The 20282-nt window shown below is 41.0% G+C and overlaps 1 protein-coding gene across 1 annotated transcript in view; it reads right to left on the reverse strand.

Moving 5' to 3' along the window:
* LOC307013505 (NACHT, LRR and PYD domains-containing protein 3-like) overlaps positions 1–19238 on the reverse strand; it is a gene marked incomplete at its 5' end in the record, with an annotated part of 37310 nt that extends 18072 nt beyond the window's left edge. The window contains 10 exons of the mRNA XM_079640905.1: positions 1216–1389; positions 1958–2131; positions 2702–2865; positions 4099–4129; positions 4747–4920; positions 15234–15392; positions 16157–16330; positions 16847–17020; positions 17273–19082; positions 19190–19238. Of these exons, the coding sequence (XP_079497031.1) occupies positions 1216–1389; positions 1958–2131; positions 2702–2865; positions 4099–4129; positions 4747–4920; positions 15234–15392; positions 16157–16330; positions 16847–17020; positions 17273–19082; positions 19190–19238 (3083 nt within the window). The remainder of the gene's footprint in view (positions 1–1215; positions 1390–1957; positions 2132–2701; positions 2866–4098; positions 4130–4746; positions 4921–15233; positions 15393–16156; positions 16331–16846; positions 17021–17272; positions 19083–19189) is intronic.
* Positions 19239–20282: the final 1044 nt, after the last annotated feature.

Below are 20282 nucleotides of genomic sequence, written 5' to 3' on the forward strand. Positions count from 1 at the left end.
AAATATGTATTCATTTGTTCTTTAGATCAGGGGTTCCCAAAGTGTGAGGTGCGCCTCCCCTGGGGGGCGCCAGAGAGCTTCATGGGAGGTGCAGCCGCCAAAAAAAAAAGAAGAGAAACAGTGAAATGTAGCTAGTTAACTTCAGCTAAATGGATGCGAGCGGCAAAATAAGGATAGATTTTTAGTGAAGTTATCTAAAGTGAGAGAGGAGAGGTCTGTCAGAAAACGGAGGAAGTATGACAATGATTATTTGAAGCTAGGATTTTCATGGACCGGTCCTGATGACACTCCACAGCCACAGTGTGTTATCTGCAACGAGGTGCTAGCTAATGACAGTATGAGACCATGTCAACTCTGGCGTCATGTTGAGACGAAACACCCATGTTTTGTGACCAAGCCACAGGAGTTTTTTGACCGGAAGCTCAAGAAATTGCAGTCACAGAAAAATGTCATTGACTCATTTAGCACTGTGAATACAAAGGCAACCGAAGCATCATACCGAGTGGCGTTACGGATAGCTAAGGCAGGTACCACTCACAACATAGGTGGAACGTTACTCCTCCCTGCTGCTAAAGACATCTCCGTCTCAACTATTTCTCTCCGAGTGCAACGTATGAGGAAGCTGCCATCCTTAACCTCAACATGTTTAAAACATAAAGATAAAGAGGTTTAAAAAAGCTATTGTTCAATGTTTTAAGGAGGTGACGCTCAGCCAATCAAAAAAGAGAAAGGTAGCGAAAACAGAGCATTTTATGACATTTTCTCTGACTGGACCTCTTTGAAATGCATTTGAATACCCCTGCATTATAGCAACAACAACAACAATAATAATAATAATAATAATAATAGCAATAATAATTGGGAGGGGGGGCGCGGCTGTGATTATGTTCTCTGAGGGGAGGCTCACCTTCCCACACTTTGGGAACCCCTGCTTTAGATCATTTATTAAAATAAGTCATGATAAAGAAAGATGAATTTCAGGTGTTATAGGTTCCAGTGAATTATGCAGTGTAGGATTTATTTGTAATATTTAAATGTAAAGATCAACATTGCTCTGCCACAGTCAAAGAACTAAACCACAGAAGAAGAAAATAGACTTTAGCATTAAGATACTCCGTGAGGATCAGGATAATATCAGCCTGATGTCTGCAGCTCAGAGTCAACACAACTCTCACATATTAATCTCAGCACAGAAGTAGAAGATGGAGAACTGACCTGAGAGTCTTCAGTCTGCAGTCTGGACTCTCCAGAAGATCACTCAGCAGCTTCACTCCTGAATCCTGAAGATTGTTGTGACCCAGGTCCAGATCTCTCAGATGGGAGGGGTTGGATTTCAGAGCTGAGATCAGAGCAGCACAGCTGATCTCTGACAACCTGCAGCCAATCAGTCTGAATAAAGAACACATGATGTACGTTTAGAAAACAATGTTCCTGTTATAAAAGGTTTAATAATCTGTTCAGAGCTGGAGAAATAGAGAATGTAAATGTTAAAAAAGTGGAAGTTCCTAACAGGTTTAAAACTATAAGATACAAAACATAGGTATAATGGAGTCAAACATATGTTTAGACTATTCAGTCAGTATAAGCATCAAGTTGCTTCATACAAATGTTTGGAAAAGGTGAATACTGAATCAAATGTAAAGTGTTTCAGAGTTGTATTAGAAATATGTATTACTTTGATTAATTTGTTCTTTATATCATTTATTAAAATAAATCATGATAAAGAAATATGAATTTCAGGTTTCTAAGAGGTTCAGAGTGAATTACGCAGAGTTTGATTTTTCCTTAACATTGCTCTGTCACAGTCAATTAACTAAACCACAGAAGAAGAAAACAGACTTTAGCATTAAGATACTCAGTGGGGATCAGGATAATATCAGCCTGATGTCTGCAGCTCAGAGTCAACACAACTCTCACATATTAATCTCAGCACAGAAGTAAAAGATGGAGAACTGACGTGAGTTTCTCCAGTCTGCAGTCTGGACTCTTCAGAAGATCACTCAGCAGCTTCACTCCTGAATCCTGAAGATTGTTATTACTCAGGTCCAGATCTCTCAGATGGGAGGGGTTGGACTTCAGAGCTGAGATCAAAGCAGCCCAGCTGATCTCTGACAAACTGCAGCCACTCAGTCTGAATAAAGAACACATGATGTACGTTTAGAAAAACAATGTTCCTGTTATAAAAGGTTTAATAATCTGTTCAGAGCTGGAGAAATAGAGAATGTAAATGTTAAAAAAGTGGAAGTTCCAAACAGGTTTAAAACTATAAGATACAAAACATAGGTATAATGGAGTCAAACATATGTTTAGACTATTCAGTCAGTATAAGCATCAAGTTGCTTCATACACATGTTTGGAAAAGGTGAATACTGAATCAAATGTAAAGTGTTTCAGAGTTGTATTAGAAATATGTATTACTTTGATTAATTTGTTATTTATGTCATTTATTAAAAATAAATCATGATAAATAAAGATGCATTTCAGGTTTCTAAGAGGTTCAGAGTGAATTAGGCAGAGTTTGATTTTTCCTTAACATTGCTCTGTCACAGTCAAATAACTAAACCACAGAAGAAGAAAATAGACTTCAGCATTAAGATACTCAGTGAGGATCAGGATAATATCAGCCTGATGTCTGCAGCTCAGAGTCAACACAACTCTCACATATTAATCTCAGCACAGAAGTAAAAGATGGAGAACTGACCTGAGTTTCTCCAGTCTGCAGTCTGGACTCTCCAGAAGATCACTCAGCAGCTTCACTCCTGAATCCTGCAGCTTGTTGTAACTCAGGTCCAGATCTCTCAGGTGGGAGTGGTTTGACTTCAGAGCTGAGATCAGAGCAGCACAGCTGATCTCTGACAAACTGCATTCACTCAGTCTGAATAAAGAAAACAATGTTCCTGTTATAAAAGGTTTAAGGGTCCCATCATATGTTGTTTTGGTTATTACCCGTCCCCTTGTGTGTTATGTAGCTTTTTCTGCATGTAAACGGTCTGCAAAGTCACAAACCCTCAAAGTACACCCTGTAGGGAATACAACTCTAACACAGAAAAAACGTGTCTATGCTGCCCCAGAACGCCTCGTTGGAGATTTTCCTTTTTCCATTTTTTCTTCCGGGGCAGGTTGACATCCCTACGTCCAAATCGACCAATTCGCGGTGCTCCGCACACACACACTCACTCAGCCTGAGCTACGCGGAGCTCAGGCCCCACGGTCAGACCCCACACAGCTCCCAGGAAGCGACACCAGTGACTGATGTTCAGCTGTAACAGTAGTGGACTCATCAGAACAGAGTGGGCGAGCTGACCAATCAGAGCACAGTGGGGTCATAGGGAGGGCGGGGCAGGACAGAGAGTGAATACACATACTATACAGAGATGCTGTTTGAGAAATCAATGTGATTTTGAAACATTGAAAATGTAAATCTATTCTAGTAGACCTCAACAATGGAATTGTGGTCAGTAGAAATGGCCATGACATGGGACCTTTAATAATCTGTTTAGAGCTGGAGAAATAGAGAATGTAAAAGTTAAAAAAGTTAAAATTCCAAACAGGTTTAAAACTGTAAGATACAAAACATAGGTATAATGGAGTCAAAAATATGTTTAGACTACTCAGTCAGTATAAGCATCAAGTTGATTCATAAAAATGTTGGAAAAGGCGAATACTGAAAATAATTTTAACCTGTTTAGCCCTGAGCCTGTTTTTCCGGTCTCAGGCTCGAAAATGACATTCCCAGAACAAATGACCATAACTTCACTTCTAAAAGGGTTAAATTAATAATCTTTTTTCTCAAAGTAATGATAAAGCTGTGAGTTGGATGTACAAAAGTCAGAATCAATATAGATGTTTTTTATTTTAAAGAAAATTCAGATTGAACATAGTGAAAAACTGTAAATTATAGTGTCCGTCCCCAAAATATTTTTTACTTCACCTCTGAGGTGATTTGGGTGGAAATGGGTGTTTTACCGTTTCTCTGGAACCCATTGGTCGATTTTGGTGATTGACATCTCTTTCTGACCATTAGAGCCAATAGAATTGAAGGGGAATCTCCCCACTCACACATATGGTAAAACAAAAAGGTGGGGGCTTCGCGCACACAGTTTTGCACCAGTGTGAACCGCTCTGACATCTGGAAACCGAAAAGCAGATTTATTGCTCATGGATTATCAGAAATCATTTCAAAGGGACACAGACACATTGTATTAACCTACGGATTAACTTCAGCATCGTTTTAATGCCATTGAAGACCACTTTTGATCAGACAACGACACAGGTGAGCCATGTTAGCGTTTTTAGCTACCTAGCACCATATGTTTTGATGTCTGTTCTTGTTATTATCTCCGAGAGTTCGTATAATTGAGTGATAATGAAGAGTACCCCTTGATTCTGTGTCACCTCACGATGTGAAAAGATGTGTTGGATGTGCACCAAAGATAAATAATAAGGTTTTGTGAGTGCATTTCTTTATATCATTTATTAAAATAAATCATGATAAAGAAGGATGCATTTCAGGTGTTATAGGTTCAGAGTGAATTATGCAGCCTAGTTTTTTTTTTCATATTTAAATGTATAGCTCAACATTTCTCTACCACAGTCAATTAATTAAACCGGAGAAGAAGAAAATAGACTTTAGCATTAAGATACTCCGTGAGGATCAGGATAATATCAGCCTGATGTCTGCAGCTCAGAGTCAACACAACTCTCACATATTAATCTCAGCACAAAAGTTAAAGATGGAGAACTGACTTGAGTTTCTCCAGTCTGCAGTCTGGACTCTCCAGAAGATCACTCAGCAGCTTCACTCCTGAATCCTTCAGGTTGTTGAGACTCAGGTTCAGATCTCTCAGGTGGGAGGGGTTGGACTTCAGAGCTGAGGCCAGAGCAGCACAGCTGATCTCTGACAACCTGCAACGCTCCAGACTGAATAAAGAACACAAGATGTAACTTTAGAAAACAATGTTCCTGTTATAAAAGTTTTAATAATCTGTTCAGAACTGGAGAAATAGAGAATATAAAAGTTAAAAAAGTGGAAATTCAAAACAGGTTTAAAACTGTAAAATACAAAACATACAGTGGGGCAAAAAAGTATTTAGTCAGCCACCAATTGTGCAAGTTGTCCCACTTAAAAAGATGAGAGGCCTGTAATTTTCATCATTACATTGAGCTGACGCTTTTATCCAAAGCGACTTACAATCAGTGCATTCGACCAGGAAGATACAACCTTGAAGAAAACAGAATCATATAAGTACATCAGGTTTCATACAAATGGAGCACTGAATTTCGGACTCCAGCTTTAAGCTTCCAGCCTACCACCAGCCAAAGACCAGTATAGTAAGCCCTCCCACTATTTTCCAAGAGGGCGTTGCCAGATTTTCAATTTCAGGTTTTAACCAGGAGATGGCGCTTCATTCACAAATACAGAAAGACAAGTTTCATGGACTTTCAGTTGTGTTTTGAAGAGCATTTTAACACATCAATATTTTAGATCAACTAAAGTATATATAATCTTGTAATTCAATAATATATAGTCTTTATATATTAAATAATCATAATTATAATGTAAATGTTTACATTACACTTCTTTATTTGTTATGCTCATACTTTAACCTTTACAATCGTTTGCTTTAATATGCAGTATATTTTTGTGTTTGCTTCCTCCTGCTCCCTTTCGGACACATACTGTATGATTTATTATTATTATTAATATGAAGATATTATTAAGATAAGATAAGATGTTACTTTATTGATTGAACATTTTAGTTTAGAATGTGCACGGTGATTCAGAAGGCTCACAGGTCACATTCCGACCATTATTTAAAACAATAGGTGCTTTCACACCTTCTACAGTTTGATTTGTATAGAGGGAGCTCTGTCAGTTTTCGAATTACCCATTTGCTTTCGGGGAGCCCTATTTTTCAGAGCACATCCTGCTACTAAATATGTCACACGCACGCTCTGTTGACTGGCGCAGCAGCGCGGATGCGATCAATTGCTATAAAAACACTCTTCTACTAATACAGACGGTGTCACTATGCCGGCGGATGTGGCCGTTGTTGAAGCCTCTCTTCAGGCTCCGCATCGGCAAGCCTCTCCCTCGGTGTGGAGCTGTTTCCGTTCACGTTCTCATTTTTAGACTCCTTCGCTTCTTTGCTTGTGAATCCAAAAGCTGTGACACTTGGCTGTTTTCCTTTTTGCCATATTTTTTTATTACACAGCCAAAGTTAAACAAATATCAATATGAACATTTCAAATACCGCGCCGGCATCACCGCCATAATCATAGCAACGTAAGTAAGAATGCAGCGCCGCCACATACAGATGGCAACACCCAGACATATTCACAAAACAAATATTCAGAAACTGTAATGAACAATAACTATTATTTATTTCAAGAACTGTTATTTACAGAAACTCAACATTTCTAATCTGTGTGACACAAATATGCACGACTGTTTTGGGCTCCCCCTATTTATCTCAAAGTCAGCCTTCAGGGGAGCTCCCTCCCTCTTCGGGGGAGCCAAGCTCCTCCTAGCTCCCCCCCATTTCGAACAATGTCTGAGGCTGAATGGCCAGCGATTAAGTGCGGCGCATTTGTCATAGGTGATCAGAGCTAACTGCCTGCCGTCAGATTTCATTTAAAAAACAGATCTGATTTTAAGACTATTTCTGCGCTCATAAAGAATGATAAGAATAAGAATAATGCGTATTGAACTGGTTTCATTAATTAGTGAGTTTATTTAATACTAGAACCGCCAATCGGGTCATTTTGTGTGATGTGTTGTTGTGTGTGTGCAATGTAACTTTTTTTCAATAAAATATTAAAGTCTCCCAGTCCCTGACTTTTCCTGAAAGTGTGTTATGTAGCACCCTATGTTGTTAAAAATTGCATTCTAATAGCGGGATTTGACGGGTTTAGGTAGGCCTATACAAAAACCTCTGGCGGTTCTAGTGTTAAGGTAATTAGGTACAGTAGAAGCCCTTTTTTATCAGTAACGAATTTAGCAGTTGAACATAAAAGTCAACTAACTGAGGGTCACTTGCAATGACAGTGTTGTGTCTAACTGTAAGCTTGTCACTCAGAGTAACCTACCGTTAATTTAGCTGCTGGAGAAGAAAGATCAAGGGGGGAGGGGGGGAGAGAGCTGTGGTTGATGGGCCATTAGTTGTGTAAATACACAGCTGAGAGCTGCCGTTTCATTCAGACTGTTTAAAAAACTGTAACAACGGACTATTTTTCTTAGCGGATGCATGTCAATTTAAATCAATACATACAACTATTTTTTAAATCAATACATACAACTATTTTTTAAATCAATAAAAAAAAATTCTAAATCCATAAAAGCATTTCAATTAATATTGGGAGTCATGTCGTTAATTTGTTGAGAATTTGGCCGTGTAATAAGCGGGATAATTTGCAGCGACTTGTTCCTTATGGGGAAAATAACACCCGTCATGTGTGTGTAGTAGAGGTGTGTGTGGTTAAAACACTTTCATGAAGTGAAGGAATTTCCTTCTATAAAACAGCTGTGGGCAGCAGTGAGTGTCACGGACATGAATTCATAGATCAAGGCAGACTGGTGCACACACTCTCCTGTCCTGCCAGGCGACACGCCCGTTCTAAGCCGTGTCCCTCACTCCTCACATCCCAAGCATCCCCACAAGTGTATTATGTTGTTACATCGTTTCAGATGTTATGTTTCAGTTGTTCTCTGTCTATGTTCAGTGATGCAAACTTGTCACCTTTCGGCGAAATTCGCCGTTTTGAATCCAAAATAAGTCGTGTGTGATTCATGTAGATCTGCAATACAAATATTTTTGGGGTATGGGGGGGGCTGGGACCCGGAGTAATCTGCGGCCGTGAGCTGTTATGTGCCATAATGACACGCATGGTGTTCTTTTTTTATATATTATAATGAAGTACGAGCTGTGTGCACGAGTCTTCCTGCCTTTCGGCTCTGCTCATGGATGTATAATAAGGCTCTGCTGCTCCGAGATGATGGTCTAGCTTCAGCAGCTACATTACCTACGGTGCGTTCGTTAATATTAACTGTGCGTCCGGAGTCACTGTGGCACAGACTGGACCGCTGGTGAACAGCTGTTAGAACGGGCCGTTCAGGTGTTCAGAGCAGAGCTCCCTGTCGGAACGGCAGAGCGTGATGTGAACTGAAAAGTTTTTCTGTGGCAATATTATTTAAGGAATCGTTGAGCTAGCTAGCTAGCATACATTGTCACTATCTGCTAACGTTAGCTTTAGCCTTCTATTTCTAATAGTTTTTTTCATAGGCTATAAACAGAGGTGGTATAAGTATATATATTGTACTTGAGTAAAAGTAGAAGTACTCAGATCTTGTACTTGAGTAAAAGTAATAGTCCCAGAGTGTAGGAATACTCTGTTACAGTAAAAGTCCTGCATTCAAAATATTCCTCAAGTAAAAGTAGAAAAGTATTCTCATCAAAATATAGTGAAAGTAGCGACAGTAAAAGTAGTCATTGTGCAGATTGGTCCATTTCAGAATAATAGATATGATATGTTTTATAATGATTGATCATGAAAGTGTTCTCAAAGCTGGTAAAGGTGCAGCTAGTTTGAATGACTTTGTATACTGCAGGGTAGCTTGTTGATTTACTCCAGGTGGAACTAAAGTCTGATTTAACATTTGATTATATTTCACTTAATTAATCCAGATCTGTGAAGTAACTAAAGGTATTAAATACATGTAGTGGAGTCAAAGTACACCATGTACCTCTGAACTGTAGTGGAGTAGAAGAACAAAGTAGCAAAACATTGAAATACTTAAATAAAGTACAAGTATCTCAAAATTGTGCCCAAGTATAGTACTTGTTGAGTTTATGAACTTAGTTACTTTACACCATGTGGCTATAAAGATAGAAAGACTTAAGCCTTGCACAGAGGCATGAAAATACATTTTCAAAATGCTCAACAGTGCTGCCAAAATTATAAACTGACTGCTACACAATTAAAATAAATGCTTTTTATATATTTCTATTAGATGTGACTCTATGGCGTTTGTTATTATTAACACTGCTGCTTTAGTTGTTCTGACTGCTAACATCCTCTGTCATTCCGTGGGGTGGGGGAGCCGGGGGCTCGGATCCTTGTCACCTTTTTCATACCTGATGAGTTTGCATCCCTGTATGTTAAAAAGCCTCAGTCACCTTAATTCATGTAATAAAAACATCTCAGGTCAGTAACACTCAAAGCTAAATGTGCAATACCATGTTCAGCTCTGTTACTATTTATAATGTTATTGTTGTTACATCAGAAGATGTACATATTGAAATGATTTCTTAACTTACAGTAGGCTATTTTTTACAATGTGTGTTGGAAGGATTTATTAAATTACAATGAATATTGTCATTGTTGAAGGCTTTTAGAGAAGGGTGAACTATAAGCCTGAATTACATAAAATGTTATAACTAAAAACATAAAAGCCACAATAAATAAATCACAATTATTGTAGTTATTTGTACCTCCCGTATTGCTTTCAACCCACCAGCTTTTATGGTGTTGTTACGTCACTAACTGTAAGCTTGTCACATACAGTCTATGGTCACTCATAGGAACCTACTGTTCATTTAGCTGCTGGAGAAGAAAGATCAGGGGGGGAGGGGGGGAGAGAGCTGTGGTTGATGGGCCATTAGTTGTGTAAATACACAGCTGAGAGCTGCCGTTTCATTCACACTGTTTAAAAGACGGTAACAACGGACTATTTTTCTTAGCGGATGCATGTGAATTTAAATCAATACATACAACTATTTTTTAAATCAATAAAAACATTTTCTAAATCCATAAAAGCATTTCAATTAATATTGGGAGTCATGTCGTTACTTTGTTGAGAATGTGGCCATGTAATAAGCGGGATAATTTGCAGCGACTTGTTCTTTATGGGGAAAATAACACCCTTCATCCAGATGAGGATCCCTCCGCTACACTTTGGGATCCTGATCGACCGACGAAGCTCCATTAAAATATACATATTTTTGGTGAATTACTGAGTTTAGGCACGTTAATAACGTTTTAATGAAGTTGAATACAGTATATTCATACGTGTCAGTGATTTCATGTCAATTCGGCAAACATAAACATAAATGATCGTGGTGAAGATGATGATTAAATTAGGATTAAAAATCGAGAGCCGGGCTGCATTTCCTCCCGTTCGTTTTTTTCGAATAACACAATTATTTTGTTAAATAACAACATGTTGATGTTTTGTAAATGATTACATGTCTCTTATTTAGCACAGTAGTATGATATCCGTGACATATGGATCTTAACAAAGTTCCGCTGTACATCCAGCGTACTGTATCTGACTTTATTTCACATGAGCTCCAGTGTGGAACCCCACTGCACCTCCTGGTGGATCAATGATCCATTGCAGCTGGCTTCATTATAAATACATTTATCTATCACAGGGGCGGTCTCAAGTCAAGCTGGAGGTTTTCCCTTGAGCGAGGGCAGATCACGTACCAATCACGGCCCTCGCGTTTCAAACTGTCCGAAATGAATCGCTCCATCTGTAGAGCCAAACATTTCAAGTGCTACTCAACTGGCTTTAGAAAGCCAGTCCTTTATTAGTATATAAGTGCTTTGTTAGTAATTCTATCGCTCGAAGTGGAGTCGAAAGAGATTAGTTTTCAGTCTGCACCGGAAGATGTGTAAGCTTTCTGCTGTCCTGATTTCAATGGGGAGCTCATTCCACCATTTTGGAGCCAGGATATCAAACCCACGTGTTTCTGCTGATGGTAACTTGGGTCCCCCTCGCAGTGCGGGTGCAGCAAGCTGATTGGCTGATGCAGAGCGGAGTGCACCTGCTGGGGTGTACGGTTTAACCATGTCCTGGATTTAGGAAGGGCCAGATCCATTCACAGCATGGTACGCAAGTACCAGGGTCTTGAAGTGCATTCTAGCAGTTACTGGAAGCCAGTGAAGGGAGCGGAGGAGCGGCGTGGTGTGTGAGAATTTAGGAAGGTTGAAGACCAGACGAGCCGCTGCATTCTGGATGAGCTGCAGAGGTCGGATGGCACATGCAGGTAGACCAGCCAGGAGGGAGTTGCAGTAGTCTAGGCGTGAGATGACGAGAGCCTGGACCAGAACCTGCGTTGTTTTCTGGGTCAGCTGGGGACGTATCCTCCTGATGTTGTAAAGCGTGTATCTGCAGCAGCGGGTTGTAGCAGCGATGTTTGCAGTGAAGGACAGTTTGTTATCTAGGATCACACCCAGATTCCTTGCAGTCTGAGTCTGGGAAACAACAGAGGTGCCGATGTTGATTGTTAGGTCAAGAGTGGGACAATCTTTTCCCGGAAGGAAAAGTAGTTTGTCAAGGTTGAGCTTGAGGTGATGAGCAGACATCCACTGAGAGATGTCAGCTAGACAAGCAGAGATGCGTGCGACGACCTGGGTCTCTGAGCGGGGAAAGGACAGAATTAATTGGGTGTCGTCAGCGTAGCAGTGGTATGAAAAACCATGCGGGCTAAAGACAGATCCGAGAGAGTTTGTGTACAGAGAGAAGAGGAGGGGACCAAGAACAGAGCCCTGAGGGACCCTGTAGTTAATTGACAAGGGTCGGACTCGGACCCTCTCCAAGTAACCCTGTAGGTGCGGTCGTTGAGGTATGAGGTGAGAAGGGAAAGTGCAGAGCCTGAAACTCCAAGTTCTTGGAGAGTGCAAAGGAAGATCTGATGGTTCACCGTGTTGAATGCAGCAGACAGGTCCAGAAGGATGATGACAGAGGAGAGGGAGGCTGCTTTAGCCGTGTGCAGTTTGTCAGAGACAGCAAGGAGGGCAGTTTCTGTTGAGTGACCTGCCTTGAAACCAGACTGGTGCGGATCCAGAAGGTTGTTCTGATGGAGATAACAGGAGAGTTGTTTAAAGACAGCGCGTTCAAGTGTTTTAGACAGGAACGGGAGGAGAGAGACGGGCCTGTAGTAAATAACATCAGACGGGTTGAGAGTGGGTTTCTTTAGGAGAGGGTTTACTCTTGCCTCCTTGAGACTGTTTGGAAAGTGACCAGAAGTTAGAGAAGTGTTGATGAAATGGGTGAGAAACACTGGAATATCAGGAGCGATAGTCTGAAGGAGGTTTGAGGGGATAGGGTCCAGAGGACAGGTGGTAGGACGGGCAGAGGTAACAAGGTTAAGAACCTCACTTGGAGAGAAAGGGGAGAAGGAGGTCAGTGTGTGGGTGAAGGGAGGGTCTGGTAACCCAGCGGTGAGTAAAGGCGAGTCAGAAAAAGAAGAGCGAATATCATCAACCTTTTTTTCAAAATGGTTAACAAAGTCGCTTGACTGAAGGGAGGAGGGGGAGGGGCTTTGGGGGGGTCCAAGAGGGTGGAGAAGATGGAAAATAGTTTTTTGGGGATTGGAATAGGAAGATTGGATCTTATCTTGAAAGAAAGTGCTTTTTGCCTGAGAGATGGAAGCAGAGAAAGAGGAGAGGAGAGCCTGATAGGTTAGGAGGTCGTTATGATGTTTGGATTTCCACCATTTCCGCTCTGCTGCCCGAAGGATGGTTCTATTAGCACGCAGTGCGTCATTTAGCCAGGGAGCAGGAGGGGACTGACGAGCCTGCCGAGATGTGAGAGGAGAGAGAGAGTCCAGAGAGGATGAGAGAGGAGAGAGGAGAGAGAGAGTCCAGAGAGGATGAGAGAGGAGAGAGGAGAGAGAGAGTCCAGAGAGGATGAGAGAGTAGAGAGGAGAGTTTCTGCAGCAGAGTTTGGAGGCAGGAGTTGGAACGAGTCAGAGGAAGGGAGGGCTGAGAGCACCGATGAGGCAAAGGTAGAGGGGGAGAGGGAACGGAGGTGCAGAATTAGAAGAGATTAGGTTGTTATGTTTGGAAAGGGGAAGAGAGAATGAAATGAAGAAGTGATCGGATGTGTATACCTCAACTATGAGAGACAAAATGAGAAAAAAAAAAATCCAGAAAATCACATTGTCTGATTTTTAAAGAATTTATTTGCAAATGATGGTGGAAAATAAGTATTTGGTCAATAACAAAAGTTAATCTCAATACTTTGTTATATACCCTTTGTTGGCAATGACAGAGGTCAAACGTTTTCTGTAAGTCTCCACACGGTTTTCACACACTGTTGCTGGTATTTTGGCCCATTCCTCCATGCAGATCTCCTCTAGAGCAGTGATGTTTTGGGGCTGTTGCTGGGCAACATGGACTTTCAACTCCCTCCAAAGATTTTCTATGGGGTTGAGATCTGGAGACTGGCTAGGCCACTCCAGGACCTTGAAATGCTTCTTACGAAGCCACTCCTTCGTTGCCCGGGCGGTGTGTTTGGGATCATTGTCAAGCTGAAAGACCCATCCACGTTTAATCTTCAATGCCCTTGCTGATGGAAGGAGGTTGTCACTCAAAATCTCACGATACATGGCCCCATTCATTCCTTCCTTTACACGGATCAGTCGTCCTGCTCCCTTTGCAGAAAAACAGCCCCAAAGCATGATGTTTCCACCCCCATGTTTCACAGTAGGTGTTCTTTGGATGCAACTCAGCATTCTTTCTCCTCCAAACACGTCTAGTTGAGTTTTTACCAAAAAGTTCTATTTTGGTTTCATCTGACCATATGACATTCTCCCAATCCTCTTCTGGATCATCTAAATGCTCTCTAGCAAACTTCAGACGGGCCTGGACATGTGCTGGCTTAAGCAGGGGGACACGTCTGGCACTGCAGGATTTGAGTCCCTGGCGGCGTAGTGTGTTACTGATGGTAGCCTTTGTTACTTTGGTCCCAGCTCTCTGCAGCTCATTGACTAGGTCCCCCCGTGGGGTTCTGGGATTTTTGCTCACCGTTCTTGTTTCTCATTTTGACCCCACGGGGTGAGATCTTGCGTGGAGCCCCAGATCGAGGGAGATTATCAGTGGTCTTGTATGTCTTCCATTTTCTAATAATTGCTCCCACAGTTGATTTCTTCCCACCAAGCTGCTTACCTATTGCAGATTCAGTCTTCCCAGCCTGGTGCAGGTCTACAATTTTGTTTCTGCTGTCCTTTGACAGCTCTTTGGTCTTGGCCATAGTGGAGTTTGGAGTGTGACTGTTTGAGGTTGTGGACAGGTGTCTTTTATACTGATAACGAGTTCAAACAGGTGCCATTAATACAGTTAACAAGTGGAGGACAGAGGAGGTTCTTAAAGAAGAAGTTACAGGTCTGTGAGAGCCAGAAATCTTGTTTGTTTGTAGGTGACCAAATACTTATTTTACCGAGGAATTTACCAATTAATTCATTAAAAATCCTACAATGTGATTTCCTGGATTCTTTCCCCCCATTCTGTCTCTCATAGTTGAAGTGTACCTTGGATGAAAATGACAGGCCTCTCTCATCTTTTTAAGTGGGAGAACTTGCACAATTGGTAGCTGACTAAATACTTTTTTGCCCCACTGTAGGTATAATGGAGTCAAACATATTGTTAGACTATTTGGTCAGTATAAGCTTCAAAGAGCTTCATACAAATGTTGCAAAAAACATGTTGAAGCGCAGAGGGGACCGTGCTTTCTCTGCTGCCGCCCCTAAACTGTGGAATGATCTGCCCTTGCTAATCAGACAGGCTCCCACACTGTCTGTTTTTAAATCCCATATTAAAACCCACCTTTTCTGCTTAGCATTCATAAACAAGTAGATTGTTGCTTTTATTTGCTTTCAGTAGTCTATTGTTTTTATTATATGGTTGTTTTTATGTTTTTATTTTATTTTTTAATTGTTACGTTTATTCTTGTTTGTTTTTTGTTCGTATCTTTTATGTGATTGTATACTTATTTTTATGTTTTGTGAGTTGAGCGGTGTGATTTTATATTGTATGTATCTCTCTGTACAACACTTTGCTCTGGAGGTTTTAAAGTGCTATATAAATAAAGTTGGATTGGATTGGAAAAGGCGAAAACTGAATCTAATGTTAAGTGTTTCATCGTTTTAATAGAAATATGTATTACTTTTATAAATGTGTTCTTTATATCATTTATTAATATAAATCATGAAAAAGAAAGGTGAATTTCAGGTTTCTAAGAGGTTCAGAGTGAATTACGCAGTTTGATTTTTCCTTAACATTGCTCTGCCACAGTCAAAGAACTAAACCACAGAAGAAGAAAATAGACTTTAGCATTAAGATACTCAGTGAGGATCAGGATAATATCAGCCTGATGTCTGCAACTCAGAGTCAACACAACTCTCACATATTAATCTCATCACAGAAGTAAAAGAGGGAGAACTGACGTGAGTTTCTCCAGTCTGCAGTCTGGACTCTCCAGAAGACCACTCAGCAGCTTCACTCCTGAATCCTGCAGCTTGTTGTAACTCAGGTTCAGATCTCTCAAGTGGGAGGGGTTGGACTTCAGAGCTGCGATCAAAGCAGCACAGCTGATCTCTGACAAACTGCATTCACTCAGTCTGAATAAAGAAAACATGATGCAAGTTTAGAAAACAATGTTCCTGCTTTAAATATTAAAGGTGTAATAATTATATTTTAGCAGAAGTAGAGAATCTAGAAGTGTATGAAGTGGACACTCAAAACAGGTTAAAAACTGCAAGATACAGAAAGAGAAAATGGCTAAAACTCTGCTCCATCTACACTAACTCATGATGTGCAGCCAGACAAATACAAACCCACAGAAACTGATTCAACTCAAGATCACAGAGTTTACAAAGATGGCAAATGTGTCTTCATGAATTTTGAAGGAATTTGAAAGAAAACATCCTAAAGGTTTATTTTAGGAATAGTGGAGTCATACAATCCAAGCATCTTTAGTTTAAAATATTCACTCAGTATGAGCATCATGTAACTACATACAAATGTTCAAAAATGTAAATACTGAATGTATTTCTTAGTGTTTGATAGTTTCATTCGTCGTATATGTATTCATTGTGTTAATGTGATTTTTATTTAATTGATCAAATAATACATCTTGATTGAGAATATAAGATGAATTCCAGGTGTATAATCGTCTTGTTATATTTACATTTAAAGCTTAACATTGCTCTGCCACACTCAGTGAACTAAACCACAGAAGAAGAAAAATACTTTAGCATTAAGATACTCAGTGAAGATCAGGATAATATCAGCCTGATGTCTGCAGCTCAGAGTCAACACAACTCTCACATATTAATCTCAGCACAGAAGTTAAAGATGGAGAACTGACTTGAGAGTCTCCAGTCTGCAGTCTGGACTCTCCAGAAGATCACTCAGCAGCTTCACTCCTGAATCCTTCAGCTTGTTATTACTCAGGTCCAGCTCTCTCAGATGGGAGGGGTTGGACTTCAGAGCTGAGATCAGAGCAGCCCAGCTGATCTCTGACAACCTGCATCTGTTCAGTCTGAATAAAGAATACATGATGTAAGTTTAGAAAACAACGTTCCTGCTTAAATGTTTAGAGCTGAAGAAGGTTTTATTGTCAACGATGATGTAGATACAAGATTGATTACATTACATTTCACTTGTATTGTATTGTATCCCTTTTATCCAAAGTGACTTTGGGGTGAAGTGTCTTGCCCAGAAACACAACGACATGCTGACTGCAGTGGGACTCAAACTTGCTACCCCCTGATTAGAAGTTCAGCGCACGATCCACTGAGCTACAGCCTCCCACATGATTACATGATTGCAGCAGTTCCTCTCAGATCTTTAACAACTCATTCATATCCCTCACACAGCTCAGATCATCTTCACTGACTCTTGGAGCACAGTGAGAGTCTGTGGAAGATGAAACACTGACCCGTCACACATTTATTTTTTCTGCTTTCTGTTATTTTGCTAAATATTAAGCCATTTGACAAATTCAGAAAATCATAAATACAAACTAATCAATATGAACTACAGCAAGTGATCTGACCTCAGAGTCTCCAGTCTACAGTTTGGACTCTTTAGTCCAGAACTCAGCAGCTCCACTCCTGAATCCTGCAGACTGTTGCGACTCAGGTCCAGCTCTCTCAGATGGGAGGGGTCAGACTTCAGAGCTGAGGCCACGACTTCACACTGAGTCTCTGAGATTCTAAAATCACATAGTCTGCAACAACAGATATATTACAACATTTGTTAGAGAAAACATTATATTAACCTCAGGCCTAAACATTTTGGGAAAATGTGGCGCCGTGGATAGCTTCCCTGTCACAAGCTCCTCTTAAACTCTGCATTTGTATCGTTTTGTTTCAATGTTTGACTTTTTAATGTTTTTGACCTTTTTTCTGCACAATGCAACCCAACTTAATTAAACTTCTGATCTACATTAATTTATAAAGTTAATCACATCTGGACTCACAGAGCCTTCCTGCAGTTCCTCACAGCTGGAATCAGTCTGCGTTTTCCCTCTAATGATGTTCTGTACTTCTTCAGGTCAAACTCATCCAGAACCTCCTCTGACATCTGCAGCATGTAGGCCAGAGCTGAGCAATGGATAACAGAGAGTTCCTCCTCTGATCTGTTCTCTGTCTTCAGGAACTCTGTGATCTCCTGGGTTACTGAGTGGCCGTTCATCTCTGTCAGACAGTGGAAGATGTTGATGATTCTGTCTGGAGAGATTTTAGGATTTCTTTGCTCCTTCAGGTTGTTGATGGCTCTCTGAATTACTTCTGGACTGTTGTCTGTGCGACCCAGCAGGCCTCCTAAGAGTCTCTGGTTGGAGTCCAGAGAGAGGCCGTGGAGAAAGCGGACAAACAGGTCCAGATGGCCATTTTCACTTTTGAGGGATTTATCCATGGCTCCCTTTAGGAAGACATCCAGGGATGGGTAATCATCATCACTGCTAAACCTCTTGATATAGCCTCTCTTTAGGAAGTCCTTGACAACCTTTGTGTCTCTGTTGGTGTAACAGTGCAACATGTAGACTGCAGCCAGAAACTCCTGGACGCTCAGATGAACAAAGCAGTAGACTGTTTTCTGGAAAATCACACTCTCTCTTTTGAAGATCTCTTTACAAACTCCTGAGTGCACCAAGGCCTCGGTGACGTCAAGACCACAGCGCTGCAGGTCTTCTTGGTAGAACATGATGTCTCCTTTCTCCAGATGTTCAAACGCCAGCCTCCCCAGCTTCAGAAGAAGCTCCCTGTCAGCCTCCGTCAGCTGGTGTGGACTCGTCTCATGTCCCTCTTCAAACTTCTGCTTCTTCCTCTGTGTCTGGACCAGCAGGAAGTGTGAGTACATGTCAGTGAGGGTCTTGGGCAGCTCTCCTCTCTGGTCTGTAGTCAACATGTGGTCCAGAACTGCAGCAGTGATCCAGCAGAAGACTGGGATCAGACACATGATGTGGAGGCTCCTGGAGCTCTTGATGTGAGAGATGATTCTGCTGGACAGGTCTTCATCACTCCATCTCCTCCTGAAGTACTCCTCCTTCTGGGCGTCAGTGAAGCCTCGTACTTCTGTTACCCTGTCCACACACTCAGGAGGGATCTGATTGGCCGCTGCAGGTCTGGAAGTTATCCAGACGAGAGCCGAGGGAAGCAGCTCCCCCCTGATGAGGTTTGTCAGCAGCACGTTGACTGAGGACTGCTGAGAGACATCAGACACAACCTCATTGTTTCTGAAGTCCAGAGAAAGTCTGCTTTCATCCAGGCCGTCAAAGATGAGCAGCACTTTGCAGACAGCCAGCTGCTCTGCTGTGACCTTCTGTAAGGTTGGATGGAAAACATGGAGCAGCCTGAGAAGACTGTACTGCTCACCTTTGATCAGGTTCAGCTCCCTGAAGGAGAGCGGGATCACCAGACTGACATCTTGGTTTCCCAAACCCTCGGCCCAGTCCAGAGTGAACTTCTGCACTGAGAAGGTTTTTCCAACTCCAGCGACTCCGTTGGTCAGGACCGCTCTGATGAGAGTCTGTTGGTCAGGTGAGGCTTTAAAGATGTCCTGGCACTTGATTGGAGTGTCATGGAGGGTCTCCTTCTTGGAAGCTGTCTCCAGCTGCCTCACCTCATGTTGGGTATTAACCTCTTCACTCAGGCCTTGTGTGATGTAGAGCTCAGTGAAGATGCTGTTGAGGAGGGTTTCACTTTGATCAGTTCCTTCAGTCACACGTTCACATCTCCTCTTCAGACTGAGCCTGTGTTCATCTAGAACCTCCTGCAGACCACTATCTGCTGAAAGAGAAGGAAACGTGAGAACAATGAAAATGCTTCTGAGAATCTAATTATAGCAATAAATCAAACACAAATACACAACAGTATAATTAATTGAAAGCAAATACCCCAGGAAGAATCCTGGATATGAAGACAAGACGGATAGCCATCAAACATCTTTACTATCTTCTGTCAAATGTCTTTGCAGGCCTAACGTTCCCCGGGCTTGAGATCTGTTGAGTGTTTCTACTGTGAGGATCCACAGTACTATTTCCCTGTCTTTCTTCTGTGTTTTGTGTCCTGGCTCCCCCTCAGGTCTGTTTCCTGTTTTTCCCGCCTGCCCATTCCCCAGCAACGGCTGCTACTTTTACCCAACCCGAATTGCAATAAAGCCTATCGATAGTTCTACTACTGCAAACTGAAACTGAAATCTTACTAAGATGAAATATCTTAAATCAAGGCAAAATGTGCTTATATTTTGTCTTCCAAGATATTTTCTCCTACAAAGAAGTTTTTGCGGTAGTGAATTTCACTTCCTTTAAGTGTTTTTTTACTTCATTATCTTAATGAAGTGTTATTACTTATTTTCGAGATTTTAATACTGATTCTGAGTAAATGAATGTTTAAATTGAGAAATACCATAATTCTAAAGGTATTAGATCAACACTGATAAGTAGACAACAGTTTTTTCAAAGTCAGAATATCTTATTGCAAGCATCCTATCCTTTTTCATCTCTTAACATATTAAAACAGATAACGACCAAATGAATTTCATTGTTTTATTTTCAGTCTAAAACCCAGAACATCAATTAAGTATGTCCATATGTGAAATACAGTATACAGAAATAACAGTACCAGCCAAGTCAAACTACTGCATTAAGAACATTCTTTTCAGCATGTATTATTCTTCAGCAAGCTAAAGTGATTGAGCACTATGTGCATCTCATTTGAAAAGTTAAAGTAGGTAACATTATTCAGCAAACATAAACAGTGTTGTGATAAACACCTAAATGGCTGATAACATGTTATGTAATTAACATTTAAAACAACCTGAAAGAAAGACCCAGTATTAAACAAAGATACAGATGATTTAGGTACACGGCAAACTATAATGCAAAACGCATCTGGAATCAGCTAAGATTTGTATCTGCTAATAACCTATCCTAAGTCAGGACCTTAGTCCTACATTTGAAAAACCTGCTAAGTTTGCTTTAAATGCTT

The sequence above is a fragment of the Notothenia rossii genome (genome assembly GCF_949606895.1).
Source record: "Notothenia rossii genome assembly, chromosome: 7".
NCBI classification, from domain to species: domain Eukaryota; kingdom Metazoa; phylum Chordata; class Actinopteri; order Perciformes; family Nototheniidae; genus Notothenia; species Notothenia rossii.